Source organism: Sinohyriopsis cumingii, chromosome 3 (assembly GCF_028554795.1).
Source record: "Sinohyriopsis cumingii isolate HCF-2022 chromosome 3, ASM2855479v2, whole genome shotgun sequence".
NCBI classification, from domain to species: Eukaryota; Metazoa; Mollusca; class Bivalvia; order Unionida; family Unionidae; genus Sinohyriopsis; species Sinohyriopsis cumingii.
The window spans coordinates 84940187-84965479 of NC_142963.1; the positions used below are offsets into that span (position 1 = coordinate 84940187).

Consider the following 25293-nt stretch of genomic DNA (forward strand, 5'->3'; position numbering starts at 1 on the left):
TGACCAGCTCTCGGTAAATGCGTTCTCTCAACTCCACAGGCAAAGCACGAATGTTCTCTTGTAAAGTATCCATGAATAGGTCAGTCCGTACAATTCACAATCTTCTCCTAGAGCAAAAGTAATCCACATAGTGAGTAATTTCTGACCACTGCCATTCAGGGTAACGTCCAAGAATGTCACTGAAATCTTTTGATGTAAACGGTCGAAAGCGATATAATAGGATTAATGCAATCTTGACCCAGAGAAATCTAACACAATAGTTCACCTTTTTCACTTTCCTCTTGTGAATTTCTCGGCACAAAAGTTCTGCAGTGACCCATTGAGATTACACTCTGGCAAGTCCCTGCCAAAGTTCCTTGTAAATCTTCTCTTGTAGTTCTTTAGGTAATGATTCAATATCGTTTTTGAAATGAAGTTTAAATACTGGTCTCGGTGATGTCCAACATTTGACTCCTAACCAAACTGGTTTCTTCTTCGTCAACGACATGGTAAGTTACTTTAATGTCTCGGTCCCACTAAGGGTAAGTAATGACAATTCGGTGACCATCGAGCATGTTCTACGTAGACCGAATCTCGCGGTTCCCAGTGGTGAAGTGACACACCGCAACTGAAGCACTTGACTTTATCTCCTTCGCCCAAGTAGAAAAATCCGGCTCTGGCTAATTCTTCGGGGGCCGGGCCTCCCAGATACTTAGGCCATTTTCCTTTGAACGATTGATACGATTTTCAAAGTCGCAGTATTCCGACAAACGCACAGGAAACGAATATTCGTCTTTCACAGGTTCGTTTCGATGAGGGTTGGGTGACATGGACAGGAGTTTGCTCAGGGCTGGATGACATGCGTAGGGGGGTAGACGTGAAGGTGAACATCTACCTTTAAAACGAAACCCAGTAAAATGTCCAAGAGGACGAGCGGCATCGCTTTCGCATCCCTTAGGTTTGACACGCACAGCATCACTTTCCATGATAGGGGTAGTGAGAACAAAGTTCCCATGATACTTTACGGCATCGCTAAGGTCACAACGTACAGCATCGTACCCATCGCAAGGCTCACAATCGCATTCCACTTCAGAAGCCCCACACTTGAATTGTGCCTTTCTAAACTTGTTTTGTGTTTCTCTGAAAGTATTCATCTTGTTCGCTTGGTCTTGGTAGTCACAATGAACTATCGATCTTGCCTAGGGTTCCTTTTTATATACAGACCAATACCGACGTGTCCATACGGTAAGGTGAAATGATTGGGAAGTCTCACTCGCTTCTGGTACACGATTTGATAGACTTTTTCCAAGCGTCGACTGACGATGTGGTGAGTGGGTAAACGTACAATCTTGTGGGGCTGGTAGGTGGTCACTTTAATGTTTGCATCCTCTCCAGATTGCAAGGCTTCTTTCAATACCCCAAAGTTCACCACACGACTGGTACGATAATTCAATCCTTTCACTTTGCACTGCGTGTGCACTTCTCCTTCTTTGTCCCGGTATTCGTAGCCGTAATTATTAGGACCACCACTGACGAAACTTAGAATCTTGTCGTCGGGATGCTCGTCTGTCCAGGGTCCTAAACGGTCTCCTTCGATGTCAGGGTGCTGTTGACTCGGGTGATGGATGTAAATGCAACTGTCCGTGTCAAAGTACAGGACGCGTTCTTCTAACAGTTCTAAAGCTTCGTACAATTTTAAGCGAGCATGGGCTGTGACGTAAGCCGCAATGATGACATTTCCAAAAGGGTCGTCTTGTACAAAGTCCAGATCTTCTTCGTAATTGACCAAGATCAAATCCTCGCGAACGACGTCCACGTGTTTCATGTATTTGGTTTTGTCGTGAATTATCTGGAAGTAGCGGGAAGGTTCTGTCAAATATTCCGTCTTGGGTAAACATGGTCGTTGTGCCATTTTACCCCACAAGCAATTTAACATCACTTTGGCAAACGATCGCCTGCCTTCGTTTTTCTCGATGTGGTCTAAAGAGATGCCTTCTTGTTCATAGTATTTCTCTTTGAATTTGATTTGGTCTTCGGGAGTGTGACACCAGGAAGGATAGCCGCTGGCTTCTTGCTTCAGTTTCAAAAAGGCATCCACGTAGTCGGCGAAAATGCCTTTCTGAGTGAGGTCACCCTTGTGGTATTGTTGTGTCTTGGGAAAGTGGCAAATTTCGTACACTTCTAACAGTTGGTATCCCATGTCCAGAGCTTTGAACAATTCTACGCTGACCCAGGTTCCCGTCAAAGCCCGTTCTTCCTGGGTGTGCTGACAAGGCTGATCTTGGTTGCACGTTTCGGCACAAGTACGGCACAAAGGAAACATCAGTTTGCCTTGGCAATGGTGAGGTAACACGGGATGGTACAAGTCCGTGGGAGGCAAAACTTTACACTTGATCAGACCTTCGTATTGTCGAATGCTTTTCAGGTCGATGTGTTCCGTCAACAATTGTGGGTGCCCTACAGGAAAGCGACAATATTTGCACACGTAGGGATACAGCGAACACACGTCCAAGTATTTCATTTCTTCTCCTTTCTCTTCGTCGGCTTGGTACAGCAAACAGGTGGCATTGGTTCTTCCTCCGTACAAACTATCCCTCGGGTTCAGTGGGTCCATGAACTGGTAACTTTCCACAAGGCGTTTAAACTCGAGATCGGTTTTCAAACGGTGATCGTACTCGTGTTCCCACATTTCCACCACTTGGTATCCTTCCTGTTCTAACTTTAGGCGTCGCTGACAAGTGGCCTGGTACAAGTCTTCCATGGTTCGTTGTAAAAACTGATTTTTAGTGTCACGATCAGGGTAACAGACGGGACATCCGTGAAATAAGCAACCGTTAAACTCGTACACGATCTTGGGGTTTTCTAAGTCCCAGCCATCGACTGAATGCGTTCCGATGGTCTTTTCGCCTCCTCCGTTGCGGACATGCTGAATCCATTTGTCTTCCTTGTCGCACAAGTAATGTAACCAGCGTAGGGCTTTGACCGAGTATTGACGTTTGACATAGTTGGTCGTTTGAGGACTGATGACAGCCACGGTGTTTTCAGGCATGAATCGTTGTCGATACACTAAGGAATACGCTTTGGCAATGGTGCAAGCTTCTTTCAAAGGATCGACCCCTCCGTGTTCCATGAACAGTTCTCGAAATTTTCCACAGCAACGCCGTAAAATGTCCACGTCGGAACGACAATACTTAAGCATTTCTTCCTGAAAGTCGAAAGGGTCGGAAGCGTGAGCCTGGTACCAAGCGTAGAAAGCTTGTCGTTGTTCGGTACGCATGTTGTCGGGGTCGTAATAGTGAGCCTCAGGTAAATGGGGTAGAACGGCGTGTTGATTGGCTTCCGTATTGAAAAAGTGTGGAAAGTACCCTTTAGCCATTTCTGTCATTCCAAACGTTTTAGGCATTCGACTCAAAGGCATGGCCAAATAGCTCATCGAATCTTTAAACTGTACTTGTCCCACTTGCATGAAAATGATTTTGGCTCCGTTCAAAGTCACTTTAGGACGTTCGGTGCCATGTTCCGTATAGTACCTCAAAAGAAACTGTCCATCGTATCCGGAGAAATTGTGAGCCATCACCGTGGCATGACGATGACAATCTCCGTAACGTTCGATGTCCTTTTGGCTCCACGTCTTGTCGATGGGGTCTAAGACCCATCGAGTGAAATCGGCTAGCGTGTTCGGTCCCCGAAAGATTTTTTCACGTCCTCCAGGAATCTTGCTGCAGTGAGGGCAATGACTGAAGATAGGTTCTTGAATGCACTTCTCGCACGCTCGATGAGCCACGCAGAAATTAGGAATGTGAATACCAGTCTCTTGCATGCATTCGAAATCGAAAAAGATGAAATTGCTTTTCTTCTTCTTCTTGTGACCATCCTCTTTCTCTGGTTGGGGTTGGTATTTTTGCACGTAGCATTGGTGTTCCAAGTCCACGATGTGGTGACAAATGTGACATTTTTTCTTTCCTGAACATACGTGTGCCTTGGCATTATTGGAACGTATGCCTTGTCCACACGTAGGGCACAATCTCAGCAGTTGACAAGCACATTTCTGCTGTGAACCTTGCGTCTTCAGATGTTGTTGGTAACAGGCAGGGCTGACAAACGTGCGCAGACAAGTTGAACAATGCACTGGTCCTTCGCTCAGACAGGGTTGAGAGGCCAAACATCCTGAGCATTTCAATCCGCAATGTTTGTGTTGCTCTCGATTATTATAACCATGGTCCCATTTCTCACAGTAATATTTGTATCCCAGGAATCCGGTGATACTGGTAATGGTATCGAAATGGTCATCGTGATAATAGACATGAATGTATTTTCCATCCTTAAAGTCTTTCCCTCGAAACAACAGAGGCCCGCGCATTTCTTGAGGGTACACTTTCAAGGTGTATCGTGGAGCTAGGACATCTTGCAATTTTTGCATCTCAGGAATGCCATAGGGTGTGTCTTTGGACAGTCCGGCTTGTTGCAACAGGAATTCTGCTTCACTTCGTTGTTTGGCTCGGTCCGATTTTCGAATATTCTCCCAGGCTCTTTTCCATTCTACCGTGTCGTTTTTGTTGGCATAGGTTCGTCCCACCACGATAGCCCTGGCTAAACACATCTGGTCTTGAGGGTTGTAAATTTGGACGAGGCTACGCTTAATGCTACGAAGCTCGTTCACCAATAACATCTTTCTGCGTCCAGTCCCTTGAGGAGGAGAGACGTGGGTCATGTCCAGTGTGGCTTTTCCATCGGTGATGTCAAACTGGTCATTGAATTGTTGTACGTGTTGAATTTTGTCCATGACTTTGGAAGCGGTCAGTTCTGCAGGGGTGCTAAGCTCGATCCAAACAGGGGATTTCAAACCGTCGTGTTGTATGAAGAGTCTCAAGCGATCGTCTTCTTTGGGTTGACATTGTCGCTTGAGTGTGGTGAGCAAAGAATCCCACAATCCGGTGATGAACCCTTCTGCTTTCTCTAACGGTACTTCAGCCTTGAAATCTTTAAACTTCACCGTGTATTTGTAAGCCGTGGTTCTAAATTTTCTAGAGGAGCGCTTTTCGGTCTCTCGAATGGAATAGTATTTTTCAGGGTTGACTAAGGGTGGCGAACTTTGTTTAGAGGGTTTGGATTCTGGTTCACTCATGTCCTCTTCAAAATCACTGGCATGAATTTGTGCCAAGACTTCAGCTCTGGTACGAGGCGATAGATCACGTTTCTGCCTCTTACTTTCTTCTTCTTTCTTCTCAAATGAATTGGATCGTTTCATCTCGAGTGCAAAACGTCAAATGACTAAAGTTTAAACACCATAGACTAATTTATAGTCATGGCAGACCAGCGTATATGAAAGGGTGTGTGTCTTGTCCTTTCACTATTCATTTCATTCTCAAACCGAGCACAACGATGGAAGAGACTACCCAGATGGAACGTTTCATCAGAGCTTTGCGAGGGGTCATTAGAAAATTCTCTTCAGACCAGCCGAAGGACTACTCTCCTTCCTTTCGAGATAAAAGTCAAGATACTTGCTATATCTGTCAGAAGAAATGGCATTGGTCTTCAGAGTGTCCAGACCGTCAAAAAAGAAAAAAAGGGGCTAGAAAAGACAAAAGTCAAGATACCTGTTATTGTTGTCAAGAAAAAGGACATTGGTCTCCAGATTGCCCAAAAAAGAAACAAGAGGAGTCAGAAGAAAAGAGGGATTCTTCTTCAGAAGAGAGGGATTCTTCAGAGGAAGAAAGCAGCCAGGTAAAGAAAAAGAAACAGGAGAAGAATAGAAGAAGGGAAGAAAGTGAGGAGGAAGAGGAGGAAAAGACTGTGACGGTGAAGAAATTGAAACAACAGAGAGCCTAAACAGTGAGACAGAAGAAGTGTATGAACTTTTTAAAGTGCTCTGTTGTGAATTGTGAATTGGATTGTAACTATTGATAAAAGAATACATTAATTATATAAGGTAAGTGTCTTTTTTGAGTTATTGGCAATTGAAAGTGTATCTCTTTTCGAGAGAAGTGGGTGGCCCTGAAAAGGGCCTTTGGTTTTTGGTGTAGGGGTGAGTTGAAGCAATCAACTTTAACTGCCTTAAGCCTTTGCCACGGCCGAGGCCTACTTCTGATGATGATGATTGGGTTGAAATTACTAAGGGTGGTACGGTAGGCTTAGTCACATGGTTGGCGTGTTTAGTTCGGGAAGGTCGTATTCTCTTCGGTCGTGATAAAGAAGTGTGATACATTTGTTTCAGACTTCTTAACTCCGCTAAAACGTCTAACAGTACCGTGACCGTTTGATTTTCACCCTCTTGTTTTTTTTTGCTGCTGCTTGTTGTTGTTGTTGTTGTTGTTGTTGTTGTTGTTTTCTTCTTACCTCTTCTTGCTGTTGTTGCTGTAAAAGAAAAGCTTGTTCCGCTTCCTTTTTTCGTTGTATAAATTTCTCCAATTCTTCTTTCTGTCTCTGTCTAAAATTCTCTACGTGTGGTAATGAAGGTGACGAAGGTTCCGGAACAAATTCTTGCGAGGTAAGAAAATCCACAAAATCCCAATTCACCTCTTCTGAAAGTAAGTCCGGGTTCTCTTGGGTGGTCTCCACTGCTGGTGCACCCCAATGAATCGTTTTCTGAGTTTCCGTCATGTTGAATCACTGTCGCATGGATTGACACCGCACAGGCGCTAGCGAATCTATATAGACCACGTGACGTCACAGACTGTTCTCTTCGGATTGGATGCGGACTGACTGAATTTTGTAACGCGTGTTTGGATTGGTCAATGAACTCAATCCGTTTCAATCCTTCCTCTACCTATAAATAAGCGCAGTTCACTGCAGTGATTCACCTGTTCTCGGCGCCTCAAGATGTGGACCACAGTCGAATCATCCACCTTTGTGTCTTCAATGATGTTTAGGACGGACATGCTAATGTATGTCCGATCCAAGTGGACAGTTGTCCACAAGTCAGACACCAGTCTGTGGATACGAAGAGTCTATGTGGAAAGACAAGGATGCCTCAAGAGGACTCTGATTTATGGCCCTACACTAAGACGCAGCTTGAGGACAAGAAGATGCCGCAGATGCCCTTTATGTTAAGGGCATATTATCATAAACCCAAAGGCCCTTTTCAGGGCCACTCATAGGTCTCGAAAAGAGATTGACTTTCAATTGCCAACCCCTTTTTTATTTCATTTTTTTTAAAAAAAAAATCCCATGTTAAATTCCCCTTGTCCCTAAACTAGTTTTTTTTCTCCCATGTTAAATTCCCCTTGTCCCTAGACAAGCCCAAACTCTATCCCCATGTTCAATTCCCCTTGTCCCTAGAATTGCTTTTTTCTCCCATGTTAAATTTCCCTTGTCCCTAGACAAGCCCAAACTCTATTCCCATGTTCAATTCCCCTTGTCCCTAGAATTGCTTTTTTCTCCCATGTTAAATTTCCCTTGTCCCTATATCGTCCCACTATTTATTCCCCATGTTAATTCCCCTTGTCCCTATATCGTCCCACGATTTTTCCCCATGTTAAATTTACATAGTCCCTATATCGTCCCAGGGGTGTTTTTAATGATAAGTCCCATTGTCCCTATGGTGTCCCCCTTAACTACTCCCGGGGGAGGTTAAACAGCCCTTTTAAGGGATAAAAGAATTCATCAGTTGCCTAATGTTTTCATTTTTGGCTTGAAAACCAATGTTGGTAACACTGATCTAATACACAAATGGGATCCATTTGTCTGCCTGTTTAAAATACTCTACCTTGGCACCCAAAAATATTGTCAATGAACTACTTAGACCTGCTATTTTCTTTAAGTTTAAGAGAAAAATTAAATATACTTTGTGCACTGAGTTTCTAAAATGACATGAATAGGAAAATTCGTAATAACTTACTGAACTGCCTTAATTAAATGTTTAGCTAACACATTAATCGTTGTTAGAGAAATCCCGAAGTAGGTAAAATTAGTCACGATCTGACTAATGCTACGTTTCATAAAAATTTCAGCACGCGCTTGGGGCCCCCTGTCGGATCTTTTCGTCGTTTTCCTCGCACAGACATAAATTATTCCTGCATTGTGAGACATACACAAAGAAAAGCCCAAGACCCATGCACTTAGCACTCTGCACTGGGTGTCGTCAGGTGGTTAGCCACTTCTCACAAGGGACGATTAATTTTAATGAAGTTTTTAATCCACGAATGATCAATCCATGCGTGCCTGGAAAATGTAGCTAGTTAGGTGGGCTAAACTTCCACCCTTCGGGGAATTAATTCTTGCACACGGTGCACACCTTTCAATTAAATAGCAAGCCGAGCACTCGTAAACACCCACGGAAGGAGGATCTCATACCCTCCCGTGTGATGACCTAAAAATCCAGCTATGCTGGAATTAACAAATTGCAGAAGGCCTTATGGTTATATACGACTATAATTTATGATCAGCGATTCAGTCAGTTTTGTCAGCAGTCTTTGGCTAACACAGCAGAGAGCAAGACCGAGCAATCAATAGAGCCAGAGATAGAAGTGATGATACCAGCGCATGCCCTGCAAGCAACCAACGGCTTAGGCCGTAGTATTGTATCACGGTGGAGCCTAAGGGTTCAAAATAAAAGACTACGATTCTACTAAATGGGAGAATTCAAACGTGAGAAGCAGCCCCAAAGAAGACCATGCCAGGGAGGAAGACCGCAGAAAAAACAGGGGACGTACTACAATCGCCCCTACCGTGGAACCCAGTCAAAAAGACCTCCAGTTCCAAGAACAACAATGCCAACTCCAGCTTTAAATTCTGAAGCTAAAACATGGCCTCCAGTACCAACGACAGTGAGTGCAACTCAGCAAAAGGGCAAGCCAAAATATGGTAGATGCGAGGAAAAGAATTAAAGAAAACGAAGCCCAAGAGGTAGACAGAAAACAAAAGGCCGAGCAACAACCACTAGCATCAGCAACACCACAGGCCGAGACTAAGAATTGAGGTACGCAGACAGAACAGCCGGTAAAGAAGGTACAAATACAGAAGCAGCTGACATTGCCCACACTAAGGCAACTAGTGGCGGGCCACCACACTGATCAGGCTGTGGAATAGGGAATCCAATAACTAATAGAGGATCGAGAAGTGGCCAAATAGCACATAGAAGACTTACGGACGGTCAATGCAGCCTCCAAAAGACTGAAGAAAAAGGGACGACTCTACAGAAGAATTAAATCTAACTTCTTCCAGTCAGCGGTACATCAATGCACTGGGGTAAAAGTATTGCGGGTGCCCAGTTCTCCTAGGACGTTGATTCTAAAGGAGCTCATAGAATCACACAGGATTCGACCCAACTTATTAATGTTTGGCCGCCAATATACGATCTTGTGATTTGTGACCTGATCACTCCAAACAGCTCCAAGGGACGGATTAGAGACATATTTATGCCACCCAAACACCTAAAGACGTTCTTGTTTCCGCCTTAAGAGGTTACCCCTCAACCTGTTCAAGGCTTCAGAGAATTGCTTAAAATGCCTAAGGGTTTTCACTTTGTCTTGAAAACCCATTTCGATAATATCTGTTGTAATATGCAAATATGTTGAGTTAGCTCACCGGTCGAAACGATTATTCGAATATTGTTGTTGTTCTTGTGGGGTTTAACGCCATTTTTATGCACAAGATAGGCTAGTCATGGCGGTCAGTATAAATGGTGGAGGAAGAACCCGGGAAAGCCCCGGAAAGAACCACCGACCCACGAGAAACTACTGGCAAGCTTCCTCACGTATCCACACTAGCTTAGCCCGAAACTCGATCGAACCCACGCAGACAGGTGAGATGGCAGTGATCTGCAACGTGGTGTGCTTTGAACCACTCGGGGCCCCTGATCTCGAATAATTAAGACCACAAAATGCTAATGGGTCACATAGACCTGATATTGTTTCATTGTTATTTCGGTAACATTGTGTACCCTGTGTGCACCAAATTCTAAAATAGCACAAAGTAGGGCAAATTTTAACTAGTTTGTTTGACCCTAACTAAAATATGTGGCGTACACACAGTTGGTTCCAGGGAACAGTCCGAAATTAGATAACTGGGCAGAACCTGATTGATGTACATTTATGGTGGTTCAATAAATTTCCGCTTCCACTTGAAGTTTCCAGTCAGATTTTTCCTTCCGTCCTGTGTCCAGACATAGCAGTTAAGAAATATACGGTTAACACAGTAACGTGTCGAACTGATCCCTCTCCCATCCGACGAACAATTAAATAGTGTTCCGCGCAGACAACTAATCGCGATATGTGAGTGTTTTGCATGCAGAAGGGATTTAAACTCCTCGAGTGGGCATTTGCTACATCCGCGAGAAATACAGGTAAGTGTATAAAATGTACACGGATGTGTGCCGTCAAAACTGGCTGCAGATTTTTGCATGTTTTACTGAATATGTGATATCAGTCCTTAAACCGCCAATCAATATTATTACAGCTGAAGGTTCTGATTTATCGGCTTACAGTAACAACAACAATAACAACAACAACCACGATAATAATAACAACAATAATAAATGTGTAATTCGTTGAACTTTATAATGAATACAAAATATATTTTGCATGATGTAAATGAATGTGTATATCTATTGTCAACTTTCTGAAATGTAAGATTTAAGGTGACTGAGCATATGCAGCAGCGTGTTTACTTGTCGACCTGCATATTTGAATATGTTTGCGCCAGCATTTCTTTTTTTTTTTATGGTAGCCCAGTATGATTGTTTATTGATTTTCAAATCAACCCAAGTCCACCTTCGTTGTTATTTCTCCAAGGATGGGGTGACCGTCTTGCTTGAGTAGTGAGTTTTAATTTTGTTGTTGATATTTCTTACCCATAATCGATAATTAGAAAGAAAGAAAAAAAGAAAGAAAGAAAGAAAGAAAGAAAGAAAGAAAGAAAAAGGCTTATATAGATAACTCTATTTCGAATACGGACATAAGGCAAACTTTCTCTCAGTTTTGGAAATTAATAGGATCGTTCTTATGTGGGTAGACCACATTAGTTTCCGCCACTTACTATCGTTTTCTATCAATATTTGTATTGATAAATAAATTCTTTCAAAATTTGTATTGATCAGTAAATATTTATAGAATAACAATATTTCTTAAGGGGTGGGGAAAAGGGGTAGTCCTTCAGAATCGTGTGCTAACTAATTGCTAAGTTAATCTTAGCTCAGCAAAACTCGAAAGACTTTACCTGATCTAACAGTATTCTTTATTATTAAATTTATTTCAAAGACTTATATGTGATTTACACATTGCCAACCTTTTTCTCCAAACGGCATTTTGTTTTGTCTGGTTCATAAACTTTTGTTTAAATGTATAATACGTTTTGGTCACATGAATGTCATGTGATCCGTTTGTATGTTGAAAATGGCGGAGGTTTCTATTCCATACTTGTCTGGTGCCAAGATAAAAGAAGTCCTTGATTATGAGGAATTGATAAAAGTTATGGAAAATGCATTCGTTAAATATTCTTCTGGAAAAGTTGTGCAACCAGTAAGGACCGTTGTCAAAGTCGAAAAAGCTGACGGGTGTGTATTATTTAATCCGACTCGCAACGTTGTTGCACAGGTCATGGGGGTAATCAAAGGTATTTTTGTCACTCTGTATGATATTTACCCCTTCAGATTAATGTTTTTTTTCTTTCCTTTTCTCAGCATCAAGCTCGCGTTGAGCACCTATGCGTTGGTGTGGTAATGGGCACAGGAGTCTGACGTTTTATCAATAAAGTACGGCGAAATGTCTGATATGAAATCACCTTATTGGTAATATAAATGCCGTACCTTATTGATAAAACGTCAGACACCTGTGTAATGAGCGTGTAATATTGCGTTTTGGCGTTTCTGTATGACTCTTTATTTTTTCAGGATTTTATTTGTTGATTCTTATGATGACAGAAACTGCCAGAATACAAGATGAATGTAGATTTAATTTTTAATTTTACTTGCTTCTTTTGATTACTCAATGTTAACCTGGATGTCCATGCAGTGGACGTCAGACAACCTATTTGGGCCAAAGTTTATAGCAAATCATTGCAAGGCAGAGAATGAGTCATGCAGTATTAAGAAGTGGGGCATCTAGACAAGATGTTCAGCATCTGCAACTCTGCATGCCCTGCCTCTATTTATAGCCCTTGATATGCACATTGCCTTTACGATGCTCATCACAGTGCAACTAAAAGAAACATTTACAGACTAAGAAGGCTCTTGTTCACAGTACAAATGAATACATTGAATGCTGGCTTATTCGGACCATAGCTGATTCAGCCCAAATGACGGGCTTATTTGGCCCAAATTACAAGCTGATTCGGACCAGATGACGGGCTGATTCGGACCATGCGAACTAATATTTAAAAAAACGTGTAACACTCATTATTTCGTATGTTTTTGCAGACATACTAAGAGAATATAAAAAGTTGATATTTGGCTTTTAAATTTACGCAGGACAGTTAGCAAATAAGAGCGGATTTGGATCTATGCAGATTGCAGTTGGACTTGACTTATCAGTAAGTACAATGGTACTTGACTGAATACAGCACATTTTAACTTTCTAAATATGTAATGAGCTTCTTAGTTGCAATAAACTTTTGTCCATGCGCATGTTACATTTTTATATCAGCAAATTATGAACCAGATCAATTTATTTTTCCTGATATAATTTTGCAAATTTGATTGAAGCTATAAAAATGTTGATATTTCCAGATTTATCATATGTCCTAGATGGGTTTGGGATTAGAGAATTACCTCATAAAATTTGTTTATCAGTATAGTTTGAATCCTTGGATTGTTTTAAACTAAGATATTAAATTTCCTGGAACAAATGATAATTAATGTAGTAACTTGAAATAACTGGGAAATAAACATACAGGCATTAAAAAATTATACTCAAAACACAGGTTGCCACTAGAAACTTGACATGATTAGGTAAAACTATCATTGAAGATTGTAAAACAATGCTGTAGCCAAAAATATTTTATTTCATAAAAGTTAGCAGCCATTAGGGAAATTAGCAGCAAATGGTTCTTTGTGATGAAAAAAAAAATGGGAACATTGGAAATGGATGCATCTATTGTCTGTACAGAATAATGTGTGTGTATATATATATATATATATATATATATATATATATATATATATATATATATATATATATATATATATATATATATACATATATATATATATATATATATATATATATATATATATATATATATATATATATATGTGTGTGTGTGTGTGTATATATGTGTGTGTGTGTATATATATATATATATATATATATATATATATATATATATATATATATATATATATATATATATAACCTTAAGGTTCCTAGGGTTGATGCCAGCTCTGTGTGAGGATGAAGATGCGCTGGCTACCAAGCTGGTGACTTTCTATCAACACAACCAAGAGAAGTATGGACTACCAACCCATAATGCTATTGTGGTTGTATTCTCTGTGAACACAGGCATTCCAAAAGTGGTAAGTTGATTTTTTTTGTGATTCTGAATTAAAATTGTAGAAATGAAAAAATAAATCCATATGAATGCACCAGTGAGATAATTTGACTAAATCTGTTAGGTGTGTAATAACTTGTTCAAATTTATTACATCATATTACAGGATAGTCATATTTATGGAAGTTGTATTGACTGTAAGGTTGTAAATTAGAAGCAGTATATGGAAGTTGTATTGACTGTAGGGCTATGAATTATCAGTATCACATGGAATTTGTATTGACTGTAGGGTTATGAATTATCACTATCACACTGGAAGTTGTATCGACTGTAAGGTTAAGAATTATCAGTATCACATGGAATTTTTATTGACTTAAGGGCTATGAATGATCAGTATCACATTGGAAGTTGTACTGACTCTAGGGTTATGAATTATCAGTATCACATGGAATTTTTATTGACTGTAGGGTTATGAATTATCAGTATCACATGGAAGTTGTACTGACTGTAGGGTTATGAATGATCAGTATCTCATGGAATCTGTATTGACTGTAGGGTTATGAATTATCAGTATCACATGGAATTTTTATTGACTGTAGGGCTATGAATTGTCAGTATCACATGGAATTTATATTGACTATAAGGTTAGGAATTATCAGTATCGCATGGAATTTTTATTGACTGTCGGGTTATGAATTATCGGTATCACATGGAATTTGTATTGACTGTAGGGTTATGAATTATCAGTAACACATTGGAAGTTGTATTGACTGTAGGGCTATGAATTATCAGTATCACATGGAATTTTTATTGACTGTAGGGTTATGAATTATCAGTATCACATGGAAGTTGTACTGACTGTAGGGTTATGAATAATCAGTATCTCATGGAATCTGTATTGACTGTAGGGTTATGAATTATCAGTATCACATGGAATTTTTATTGACTGTAGGGCTATGAATTGTCAGTATCACATGGAATTTATATTGACTATAAGGTTAGGAATTATCAGTATCGCATGGAATTTTTATTGACTGTAGGGTTATGAATTATCGGAATCACATGGAATTTGTATTTACTGTAGGGTTATGAATTATCAGTATCACGTAATTTGTATTGACTGTAGGGTTATGAATTATCAGTAACACATTGGAAGTTGTATTGACTGTAGGGCTATGAATTATCAGTATCACATGGAATTTTTATTGACTGTAGGGTTATGAATTATCAGTATCACATGGGATTTGTATTGACTGTAGGGTTATGAATTATCAGTAACACATTGGAAGTTGTATTGACTGTAGGGCTATGAATTATCAGTATCACATGGAATTTTTATTGACTGTAGGGTTATGAATTATCAGTATCACAATGGAATTTGTATTGACTGTAGGGTTATGAATTATCAGTATCACATGGAATTTGTATTGACTGTAGGGTTATGAATAATCAGTATCACTAGTTGTTGTATTGACTGTAGGGTTATAAATCAGCCATATCATATGGAAGTTGTATTATAAATTAGCAATATTATTTGGTCAATCTGCAACCCAAAATTTAAAACTTCTTAACAATGATATTCACTCATAACAGTATTTGCTTTATATACAAAAGTATGCTGTTTTTAATAATCATCATTCATCATCATCTTCATCATTATCATCATCATAATCATCTATTTATTCATACTACTACTATGATTATGTAATTATTGTAATTATTAGCTCACTTGGTTACTGTGTATCTGTTGTGCATTATGGATCATATGTGTCCTTTTGACAGTTTCAGACTTTTGAATAAATTTTAATCAAATTTAGAGGAATGTTTCTTTGAACAAGTTCTACCAAAATTGTGTTTTTGGTGGCATCCCTTGTACCCAAGTGGGAAATGTATTGTTCACATTTCCAAAACTACCATACAGTTTAAGCTGATTTTTATCAAACTTAATGGGAATGTTTCTTCTGACATTTTCTTCCAAATTTCTACTTTTGGTGGTTACTCTAGCAAGTGTGTAACTTTCATAGACAAGACAGAAAATGTATTTTTAACTTCTCCAGCAAAAATACAAGTCGTTCCAACTACTTGGTAAACTTGTATCAGATGTTGTGCCATTGCTTTTTGGAACATACTTATTCTACAAAATATATTTTGGATGCTTTCCCATGTGGCTTCCATAGCAACAGATAGAAAAAATAATCATAACCACTGGACCAGTTTTTATTGAACTTTGTAGGAATGTTTCTAGAACATTTGACTCATAAAATTCTACAGGTGGAAAATAATTTATTGACTTTTAAGAAACCTTTGTCAGGCTATAAGTATGCTATGCTTATGAAGACCAAGCTTTAGAAGCCTCTTAAGCAACAGTTTAGCTTCCATGACAACCAGCTGAAAAATACCTGCCACAAATTCTTGTAATCCAAAATTAGGTATTATTTAGACTAGTGTTAATAAGATGAGCAATCTCAGGTTCTTATAGGCCTGTTTTTATTATTATTATTATTATTATTATTATTATTATTATTGTTATTGTTATTATTATGCAGATAATGGATGGAGAGGTGATTACTACAATGAGAACTGCTGCTGCCTCTGCCGTAGCAAGCAAGGTACTTTACAGAATCATTACCATGTCACATTGATAGGTGGTATTGTATTCACAGACAAAGATAAATTACGTTGATTCTTGATGTGATTTTTGTATAAAAAAAGGATAGAGCTATTGCATTCTGTTTGGTACTTATTAGAAGTAAAGAAACAAAATCACAACAATTAAATTAACCAATAAAACAGTGTTTACAAATGAGTAGATTATTCAGTCAGCCAGCTGATTAATCAATCAATCAATAAATTGGTAAATTAGTAATAACAGACTTGTATGTTCAGCTCAAATGCCATTCCCAGCTTAGATCAGAGAATTGAATTAGTTTTATGTACATGTTAATTTAAAATGTTTTAATGTCATGACGTTGACTCAGAATAATGTAAATTGATTGTATTTGATTAACAAAGTCCATGTATGCTGTTAATAAAAGTGCTGACTATAACTTTCTATGATGTGTAATTTTTTTATTAACTTGAAGTATAATGGTAAGTACCTCAGTTTGCTAAGTCAGAATTTGATGTGTCTGTGAGTTGGCATTGAAGACAATACAGTAACCAGAATTATTTGATTACGTTATAAAGGGTAGAAAACACTTTTCTCTGTGGTGATATCAGCAAAATGTACTGTGATTTTAATGCCTCAAGATGGAGGCTTTAAGCATTTGGGTTGTCCGTTGGTATGTGTATGTGTGTAAGCTTATGTCTTAGGACAGCTTTGATTCAAGATTTTTTAGCTCTTGTAGCACGATAACACCTTACCCACTACTCCATATTTAGAATATCATCACATACTCCACCTGTCTCATGACCACCTCAGGCCTGGGTGGGGCCAGCAGTTAGAAATTATAATTGAGACAAATTTTCATTAAAGTTTTTGTCAACACTTATATTTCCATAACCCTTTAGTGATTCCCTTTATGTTTAGAATATTATATTATCACATGTTGTATGTACTCTTTCAAGTCCAACTGCAGACAACATGGACCTTGATTTGCATTGCATAATGCACTGGCAGATCATTCTGTGTTGTTTGTTTTACTGATTCCTCCCAACAACTACATAGACCCAGACCTGGCAACACATGTGACAACAGATCTGAGTCTATTGTGCTGTTTGCTTTTGAATTCGGCCTATAAGTGAGTTGCACCTTCTTCTTTCAGTACAAGACCTGACCCAGGTTCCAACCTGGGGCAGGGTCACAGGGTCACGAATTATATTAGAAACACATTTTAATTCAAGTTTATCATTTATATTTATGTACTGTATATACTTATAAGTCAAATCAAACTGCAGACAAGAAAGATCCTGATCTGCCATAGCATGATGCACCTGCAGATCAGGGTCTATGTTGTTTATTCTACTGATTACTCCTAACAAACTGCACAGACCCAGATTGGCTGGCACATTATGTGACAGCAGACCTGGGTGTTTGCAGTTTAGGGCACATCGTATAAGTGAATATATATGGAAATGACTTTACCTGTTCACTTTATGTTTGAAATTTAACATGATTACATACGTACCTTCTGTCAATACCAGTCATGCCCCTAGATTGATGACCTGTATCCTGTTTAGTTTTCTCATAATATCTTGAGTTTTCAGTCATCTACCATTACCATACTTTGCAAGTAGTTTGCATTTGGGGTAAGGAAGAAACCTATTTGTTTCAGACTCAAAAGGTCAAAGGTCAAGGTCACAGAGACTGAAGTAATTTGTATACCAGCTACCTTGACCAAACTTTGTAAATGACTTGCATTTGAGATAAGTCTCAACTCAGACTTTAAACTATCGGTGAAATCAAGCCCAGGGACACACTTCTAGAGCTTGGATTACCATCCAGATGAACAATATTGTTCTGTCCTTAATTAGAAAGATGTCATGCAGTCATTTTATTAGTAAAATTATTTTTATTTTTAGTATTTTGAATTTCTTCTTTCAGTATCTTTGTGCACCAAATCCCAGGAAACTGGCCATTTTAGGGTCGGGTGTTCAAGCAAGGTCCCACTTTAAGGCGCTCTCTGCCCTGTACAAGTTTGAACAAGTAAGTCAAACACTGTCCCCCCCCCATCGCCGCAAGGCTAAGCAGTCCTTTTCTCAAGTAAGGAGGCCATGCAATATAATTCTAGAGTTAATGGACTGTGAACTGCAAGGGTGCGGTTTCCCTGAGCTTTCTATTATATAATGGCTTAACGGCAAAAGCACATCCTGGTTTCCATGGCAAGAAGACTTTCCCTTAATGGAATGAAGGCCATCATAGATACAGTCCAATCTACACAGCCAGGGAAGGTTTAGACATAAAATTATAATTAGCAATTGAAATAATTACCTTTTAATGTGATTAAATCTAATGCTTGCAGGTGTCATGTATCTGCTAACTTGTAAGGTTGTCTGCAAGATTCATGCAAGATGAAGATGATGAAATAAGATAGGTCAAATCTAAACTGACTTTAACAGTTTACTTCTTTAGTGTCGATCTGTGCATATATTCTGTCATCTATAGACTTATTGTTTTTACACTTATTTAGTATATGGTTCCTCTACAAGAAACTAATTTGAAAAATTAAATCAGACTCACAATGAGACTACATTACATTTAAGAAAGTTTGTAATATTTTTTTTCTCCATCCCAGGTGACTGTCTGGAGTAGGACATTTAATAATGCCCAGCATTTGGCAGGGGAGATAAATGCAACAGCCTGCAACACAGCAGAGGAAGCTGTGAAAGATGCTGACATCATTGTTACTGTTACATTTTCCAGCAAACCAATTGTACAGAAAGCATGGGTAAAACCTGGATGTCATATTAATGGCAAGTTCAGTTCCATACTCTTGTATACCACTTTAACTGTGAGAATTATTTTTTTCTCCTTATGCTTGTGTGACCTAGCCATGTGTTGCATTATTCCAATGACATGTTGATAAAAAGGAGGCACAGTCTGATCTTGATTGACATGGAGGCACAGTCTGATTTTTTTGTTTGATGGAGGTGCAGTCTGGTTTTACATAATTTTTTGGAGTCAGTTAAAATCTCTTACCAAGACATAGAAGCCTAATAAATGTTCCATACTTAAAATCTTTTGTGCAGTTTTTGAAAAGTAGGATGGTAAAGAAACAAAAAAAAAAATTGTGTTCATATACAACAAAGTCTAATTAAGTAACATATATATAAAAATTTGCTGCAAATTAATTTTCCTCTTTTTGTAAATGTTTGCCTATAATTATATAACATATATTTTTTTTTTAAATTTTTCTCTGGCTGGAATCTTTCTCTTTGACTATATTTGCATTTATCCCAAAACTTGTAATAATGGAGTTATATGTTGCAATATACAGTGTATGTCTGTCTGTCTGTAAACACTTTTGTTGCTGTAGCATAATTTTCAAACTGTCCAAGGTCTTTTGAACCAAACTTGGTGCACAGTTTCAAGCAATTTGCTTAGAGACACCTTCTTGAACTTAAATTTTCACATTCGTTTATTTTATGTTACCTTAGGAAAAAAGGAGTGCTAACCTTAGAAAAATGTGTTGCACATGTAGTAGTCCAGAGGCAGGCAAACTTTCCAGTGCAAGTGCCGCATACACAAATTTACACCTTGTCGCGGGCCGCATAGTTCATTAAGTAAAATAATTAATATTTGAAATAGCAAAAACAAAAGTTTTTCTAAATAACATCATAATTAATTTTCAGTTGTTAATATGTTGTTAATATTTGAAAACTTAAACTTCAAAAGAAACACATTTATTTGATAAACAGAGTAACATAAACAGAGTCAGTGCGAATGATGACTTGTTCCTAGGCAGCATGAAAACCCTTGGCAGGCCACATGTGGCCCATGGGCCGTAGTTTGCCCACCCCTGTAGTAGTCTATATTGATGGTGCTAGAACATAAGGCACTAGCATGAGTAAAACAAATTGAGAGTACTGTACCATAAGGTACTTTCAGAAGGAGAATTTGTCATCTCTAAGGATAAATCATCTTGTGAACATTTGCTAAAGTTTACATTTCAGCTATTACTAGAATATACTCTTGTGATGTGCAAGGCAAACATCAGTTTTTCTGAATCTTGAAATGGATATTTTACCATTATAATTGTGTCTATTTGAACCTTGAAATGGATATTGTACCATCATAGTTGTATCTGTTGGAATCTTGAAATGGATCTTGAATCATTCTAGTTGTATATATTTGAACACTGACATGGATATTATACTAATATAGGTATATCTATATGAACTTTTGAAATTGATACTGTACTAGTACAGTTGCATCTGTTTGGAAAAATAAAATGACACTATAATATTTCCAGTAAAAATTTTTAAACCAAAAGTATTGGTATATATGTAAGAGGGATTGAAATGTCACACAGTCTATGTTTTCAGTTCAACCTGACTTGTATATTAAGCTACATGGTATTTGTGGCCTTCATGTTACAGCTGTAGGAGCATGCAGACCAGACTGGCATGAGATTGATCCCGAGTTGATGAGGTCTGCCACAGTGTATGTGGACAGTAGGGCAGGAGCTGAAAAGGAGAGTGGTGACATTATACTGTCTGAGGTAATTGTGAACAGCATGAATTTGCCCACTTGCCACTTAACAGGAGTCTAAATACCTTTAGTAAATCATCTATCATTATCTTTGTTGGACTGTAATGTTTGGGCAAAATGACTTCTCCCTGTAGCCAGAAAGGACAAAGTTGGCCAATATTGGGAGAAGTGAGTGTCAGCATTCAGAATTTATGATGTTCAAAGTAGTCACATTATATGTCCGTTTTTGCATATTTTGATGTCTATTTATTAAAGTACTGATGAAATGCTGTTAAATCTTTTAAAAATGTAAACTTCTTTTATTGTTTTACCACTGTCTTTTAAGGTAGTTAGAGCAGCCTAAAAAATTGATTACATTTGAAAATCAGCAACAGATTTCATGTTATCACCTTTTCATATGTCTGTAGTATTAAATAGTAAGTAAAAAATTATAATTTTTTGGTAATGGATCTGAATTCACATCCAATATGGGTACAGAAAGTTAAATTATTTACTTTTTTTTTCTGAAAAAGAATCCTGTAAATATTTTACTTGAATTCTGTAGATCGTAATATAATTTCTGGCATTTATGTTCATCAAAATTAACACCAAAATTGAGCATAAAACTAAATATTTTTGCACCATTTTGTTTGAAGGGAAAATTTATTAAAGAGTATGTCTTACTTTATTAATGCATTGAATCAAAGGAAAAGGGTGGTGGGGAATGCATCAAATTATCACAAGGCAAAGAGGGTATTTAGGTGAAATGACAGACTTTGAGGGTGACTATTTGGTCTCAATCACTCCCTAGCAGGGAAATTTATCTCTATTATAGAAGTCCTCCTTTTGCAAGGTCATTCCATGTACATTAAAAGGTGGCATTATAAGGGGAGTGTCCTCTCATACAGGTAGATGGAAATAATGCACTACACTGATGAAGGATGGGGTGGCCCTTATACAAGGTCACAGTACAAAATGTCTATAACTGTAATTGCCTTGATTTAAAAAAAGAACCAGTTAGAATCCGGGATGCTCCAGACACAATGTCCATCTGCTCAGCAGAAAATGGAAAATTGCTGCTCATTTGAAATGTCAGGTGGTTTTGAAGAATATAGCATATTTTTTGTAGAGATGGGTGGGAAATGTAAAAACTATTGTTTGTATGCATTTTGTGGGGTGGGGTGGGGTGAGAAAGATTGTTACAACTAAGCAATACGTTAACTACATTAATTATTTATTTGACTTTTCTAAATTTTGTAGGCTAAAGTGTTTGCAGAGTTAGGAGAGGTAATTATGGGAACTAAGGATGCTAACAGAGATAAAACTACAGTATTTAAATCTCTTGGTAAGTAAACAAAAAAATAAAATCTCTTAATAATATATTTACGTGTGGTAATTAATGAATAATGTTTTAATTTTAGAATAATCTTTTTTTTTTAAACACATACAGTTCACCTTAATTTGTGTCATGGGATGGCATCATAATTATTCAGTACACTAATGAATTACATTGCAATTAAGTAAAGCATCCTAGCTTCATTTCAGTACTGAATTACACAATCTCACTGAATAATACAAATAATCCATTACTGGAAAGTAGCTGATGGACAATAATGTTATTCAGCTTGTTGAATAATACATTATACCACTGGCTGCAATCAGATCATGTCATATAATGTTATTCAACTTTTTGAATACTACATTATACCACTGGCTGCAGTTAGATCATGTTAGATAGTGTTATTTAACTTGGTGAATAAATCAGTATACAACTGGCTGCAATGAGATCATTTAAATTAATGTTATTCAGCATAATGAATAATAATACAGTATACAACTGGCTGTAATCCAATTGTGTCATATAATGTTATTCAGCTTGTTGAATAATACATTATACCACTGGCTGCAATCAGATCATGTCATATAATGTTATTCAACTTTTAAAATAATACAGTGTACAACTGGTTGCAAGTAGCTCATGGACTATAATATTCATTTTACAATGTGTTTCAGGAATGGCAATTGAAGATGTCTTATCTGCAAAGTTGGTGTGTGACCTTTTATTCAAGACAAAGAAAAGTTGAAGTGAAACATTATCTTGGAATTCTGTATTTATTATAGATGGAATTTATGCACTCAAGATTACTGTTACTTTCAGTTGTCAGACATATTGATATTCAAGGTATTAGTTATCAAATTTTTGTTTAATGATTTGAATAAAATTCACACAGCAAAATATAAGTTGTGTTCTTCATGAGTTGAGGGGTGGTGGGTGTATGGATTTTTTGTGTATGTAAGGATAGAGAGGTGTTACGAAGGAAAGGTGTAATGAGAGAGAGTGAGAAAGTGACTAGTATGATGATAGTATGATGATTATCATGAACGTTTTTAAAATATTGTTTTCCAGTGGCAAATATCACTGATTGTGGGAGAAAAAAAGTGGTCATGGTCATCCATTAAGAATGAATCGTGTTTGCTACAAAGTTTGATAAAAATGGCTTCTTTTCCGACTACATCCACTTTGCACTAGGGTTTAATTTGAATGTCTTTAATCTTCCATGCATTGAAAATTGCAAAGGAGTACCACATGGAAGTTGCTGTATTTATCACCAACATAGCATTACACCCATGGATTTTTCTTCAGAAATGCTGAAAGATATATCTTTGTCAAAACAATGATTATGACAGTTGCTGTAAAATGTTTTAATATCATGTACTGTATAAACTCACAAGTTAGTTCCATCTGCAGACTCCATAGACCCACATACATCAGCCATTGCATAATCTCACAACAGATCAGGGTACATGTTGTTTGTAGTTGGACCAGACTTGTATGCAAGTATATAAATTGTTTATATACGGGGTAGTTTATAATTTTTATCTCTTCCAGCTTTTTAGTTTATTATTTCATTTAAAAGACTTAAATCAGTGTTTCATTGAAGACATAACTTCTTCAGATGTGTATAGTTCGCTGACATTTACCTACCATAGTCATCTACATAATTTGCACAGATTTTTCATAAGCTGTGCCAACTAACCTTGCTGCATCTATCTCACCATCTAGATGTGATGTTTATAAGCAGGTGGTCTTTACGAACAGGTAAATTTTCACTGTTTACTTGCTAACACATCGGGTCCTAATACAAAATTGATAGGGCCTCAAGTGGCCGAGTGGTCTAAAGCGCTCTTCATTACGGATCACTGCCATCTCACCTCTGTCTGCATGGATTCGAGTCTCAGAATCGGACAATGTGGGTATGTGAAAAAGCTTGTCAGTAGCTTCTCGTGGGTTGGTGGTTCTTTCCAAGGTTTTCCCCGAGTTCTTCCTCCACCATTAATCCTGGCCACCATGTATAGCCTATAATGTGCTGAAAAATGGTGTTAAACCCTACAACAACAAACTTGATAGAATCTAATCTGCTGTCACATAATGTACAAGCAGAGCAGGGTCCATGATGTTCTACTGATTGTTCCTAATAAACTGCATATACCCATATCTTGGTCTATGCACTTTACACTTGGATCCTACTTGCATAAAAGTAAATATAGTACATATAAATTGGACCTAATTGATATACATGTACAGGTGTTGTATTCAGGTGTTTGATATATCAGGTATTTGTTGATTAGTATTTCCAATAGTAAGATTAATTCAGTTTTGTTATCAGTAACAGTCTGTGCTGCATAAATACTTCTAAACTGTACACAGACAAAGGAGTAGACATAGTCCATATTTTGCTTGTTTTCCCCAGAGTATTTTCAGTATTTTAAATGAAAGCTACATAAATATGAAAATCAAATCATAGGCTTTTGTATTTAATCTAGACTTATAAATAATAATTCTTTGATATTTGTAAATTCATTACAACCATCTTGATTTTAAAACACTGTTGATGAATAAATATTTATTGTACAGTCAAAGTATTTCTTTAATCCTTTTTGCAATACAAATGTATGATGAGAAACTTGATCCGAGGAATGACCACGTGGGAAGAAATATTGAGTGCTCTTACTCTTGTCCCTATATTCTGTTCTGCATGAACATGGCAGGTTTTTCTCTCTATACATGGTAATACAGTACATTTCTTTTTTACTAATACCTTTTCTTTAAAATTTACTGGGAGTTAGTATTTTTAAGATTTACAAGATTTGTCATTAAGAGAAATCTTACTAACGACCCCCACAATCAGATAAAGATGTGTATTTTACATTACTCATTTGATAATACTTAATATAAAGGCTTTAACTAGAATTAGTAATGAGAGGTGAATCACAAGGACCAGCTTTTCACAGTTTACTTTGTGGGAACTTAAAAGAACTTATGGAAAACCAAACTTGGGAGAGTTGGGGGCAGTAACTCTTTAAAATGATGACAAAGAATGGTGGCAATTCATTGTCTCATCAATAAAAAGGTGCACAATAACTTAGGCTGAAATTATATACTGTATTCCTTAGCCAAGTGATGAAGCAGAAAGTAACATTAGGAGAATGGGTAACTCTTTGAAATAATAATGTGGAACATGTGAAATTAAAATCATTGAAGGTCTCCAGTATCAAGCTGCATGCCAAATTCAATTGAAATGCAACATAGTTAAATAAAGTTATGCAGTGGAAACCAAAGTCAAGAAGATCGACAGACAGGGGCTATAACTCCTGTAAATGGTGTTTTGAAAAGCTGGAAATTGGACTCACTCTAGGTCAAATCATTATGTAGCCACAATGCCAGAATGAACTATGCCAGTCACAATTAACAGGTCATGTGAG

General features: G+C 37.7%; 1 protein-coding gene across 2 annotated transcripts; it reads left to right on the forward strand.

The window, feature by feature from the left end:
• The first annotated feature begins 11268 nt into the window (after window positions 1-11268).
• On the forward strand, window positions 11269-24444 carry LOC149803229 (ketimine reductase mu-crystallin-like). 2 transcript variants are annotated; one of them, XM_089952868.1, is made up of 8 exons: window positions 11269-11470; window positions 13273-13426; window positions 15947-16009; window positions 17944-18045; window positions 18635-18812; window positions 20439-20560; window positions 21790-21874; window positions 22543-24444. In XM_089952868.1, the coding sequence occupies exons 1-8, from the start codon at window positions 11301-11303 to the stop codon at window positions 22611-22613; spliced, it is 945 nt and encodes a 314-aa protein (XP_089808994.1). In that variant the 5' UTR covers window positions 11269-11300; the 3' UTR covers window positions 22614-24444. The 2 variants fall into 2 exon arrangements, with proteins under 2 accessions (XP_089808994.1, XP_089808996.1); XM_089952870.1 differs by lacking the exon at window positions 11269-11470 and adding an exon at window positions 11523-12444.
• The last annotated feature ends 849 nt before the right edge of the window (window positions 24445-25293 follow it).

What these genes read in the sequence shown, in the direction of transcription:
- LOC149803229 (XM_089952868.1), top strand. Translation starts at nt 11,301, where the DNA reads ATGTTGAAAATGGCGGAGGTTTCTATTCCATACTTGTCTGGTGCCAAG. An exon ending in ACACAGGCATTCCAAAAGTG is followed by an intron (nt 13,427 to 15,946) that starts GTAAGTTGATTT and finishes ATTATTATGCAG; the next exon opens with ATAATGGATGGAGAGGTGAT. An exon ending in TACAGTATTTAAATCTCTTG is followed by an intron (nt 21,875 to 22,542) that starts GTAAGTAAACAA and finishes AATGTGTTTCAG; the next exon opens with GAATGGCAATTGAAGATGTC.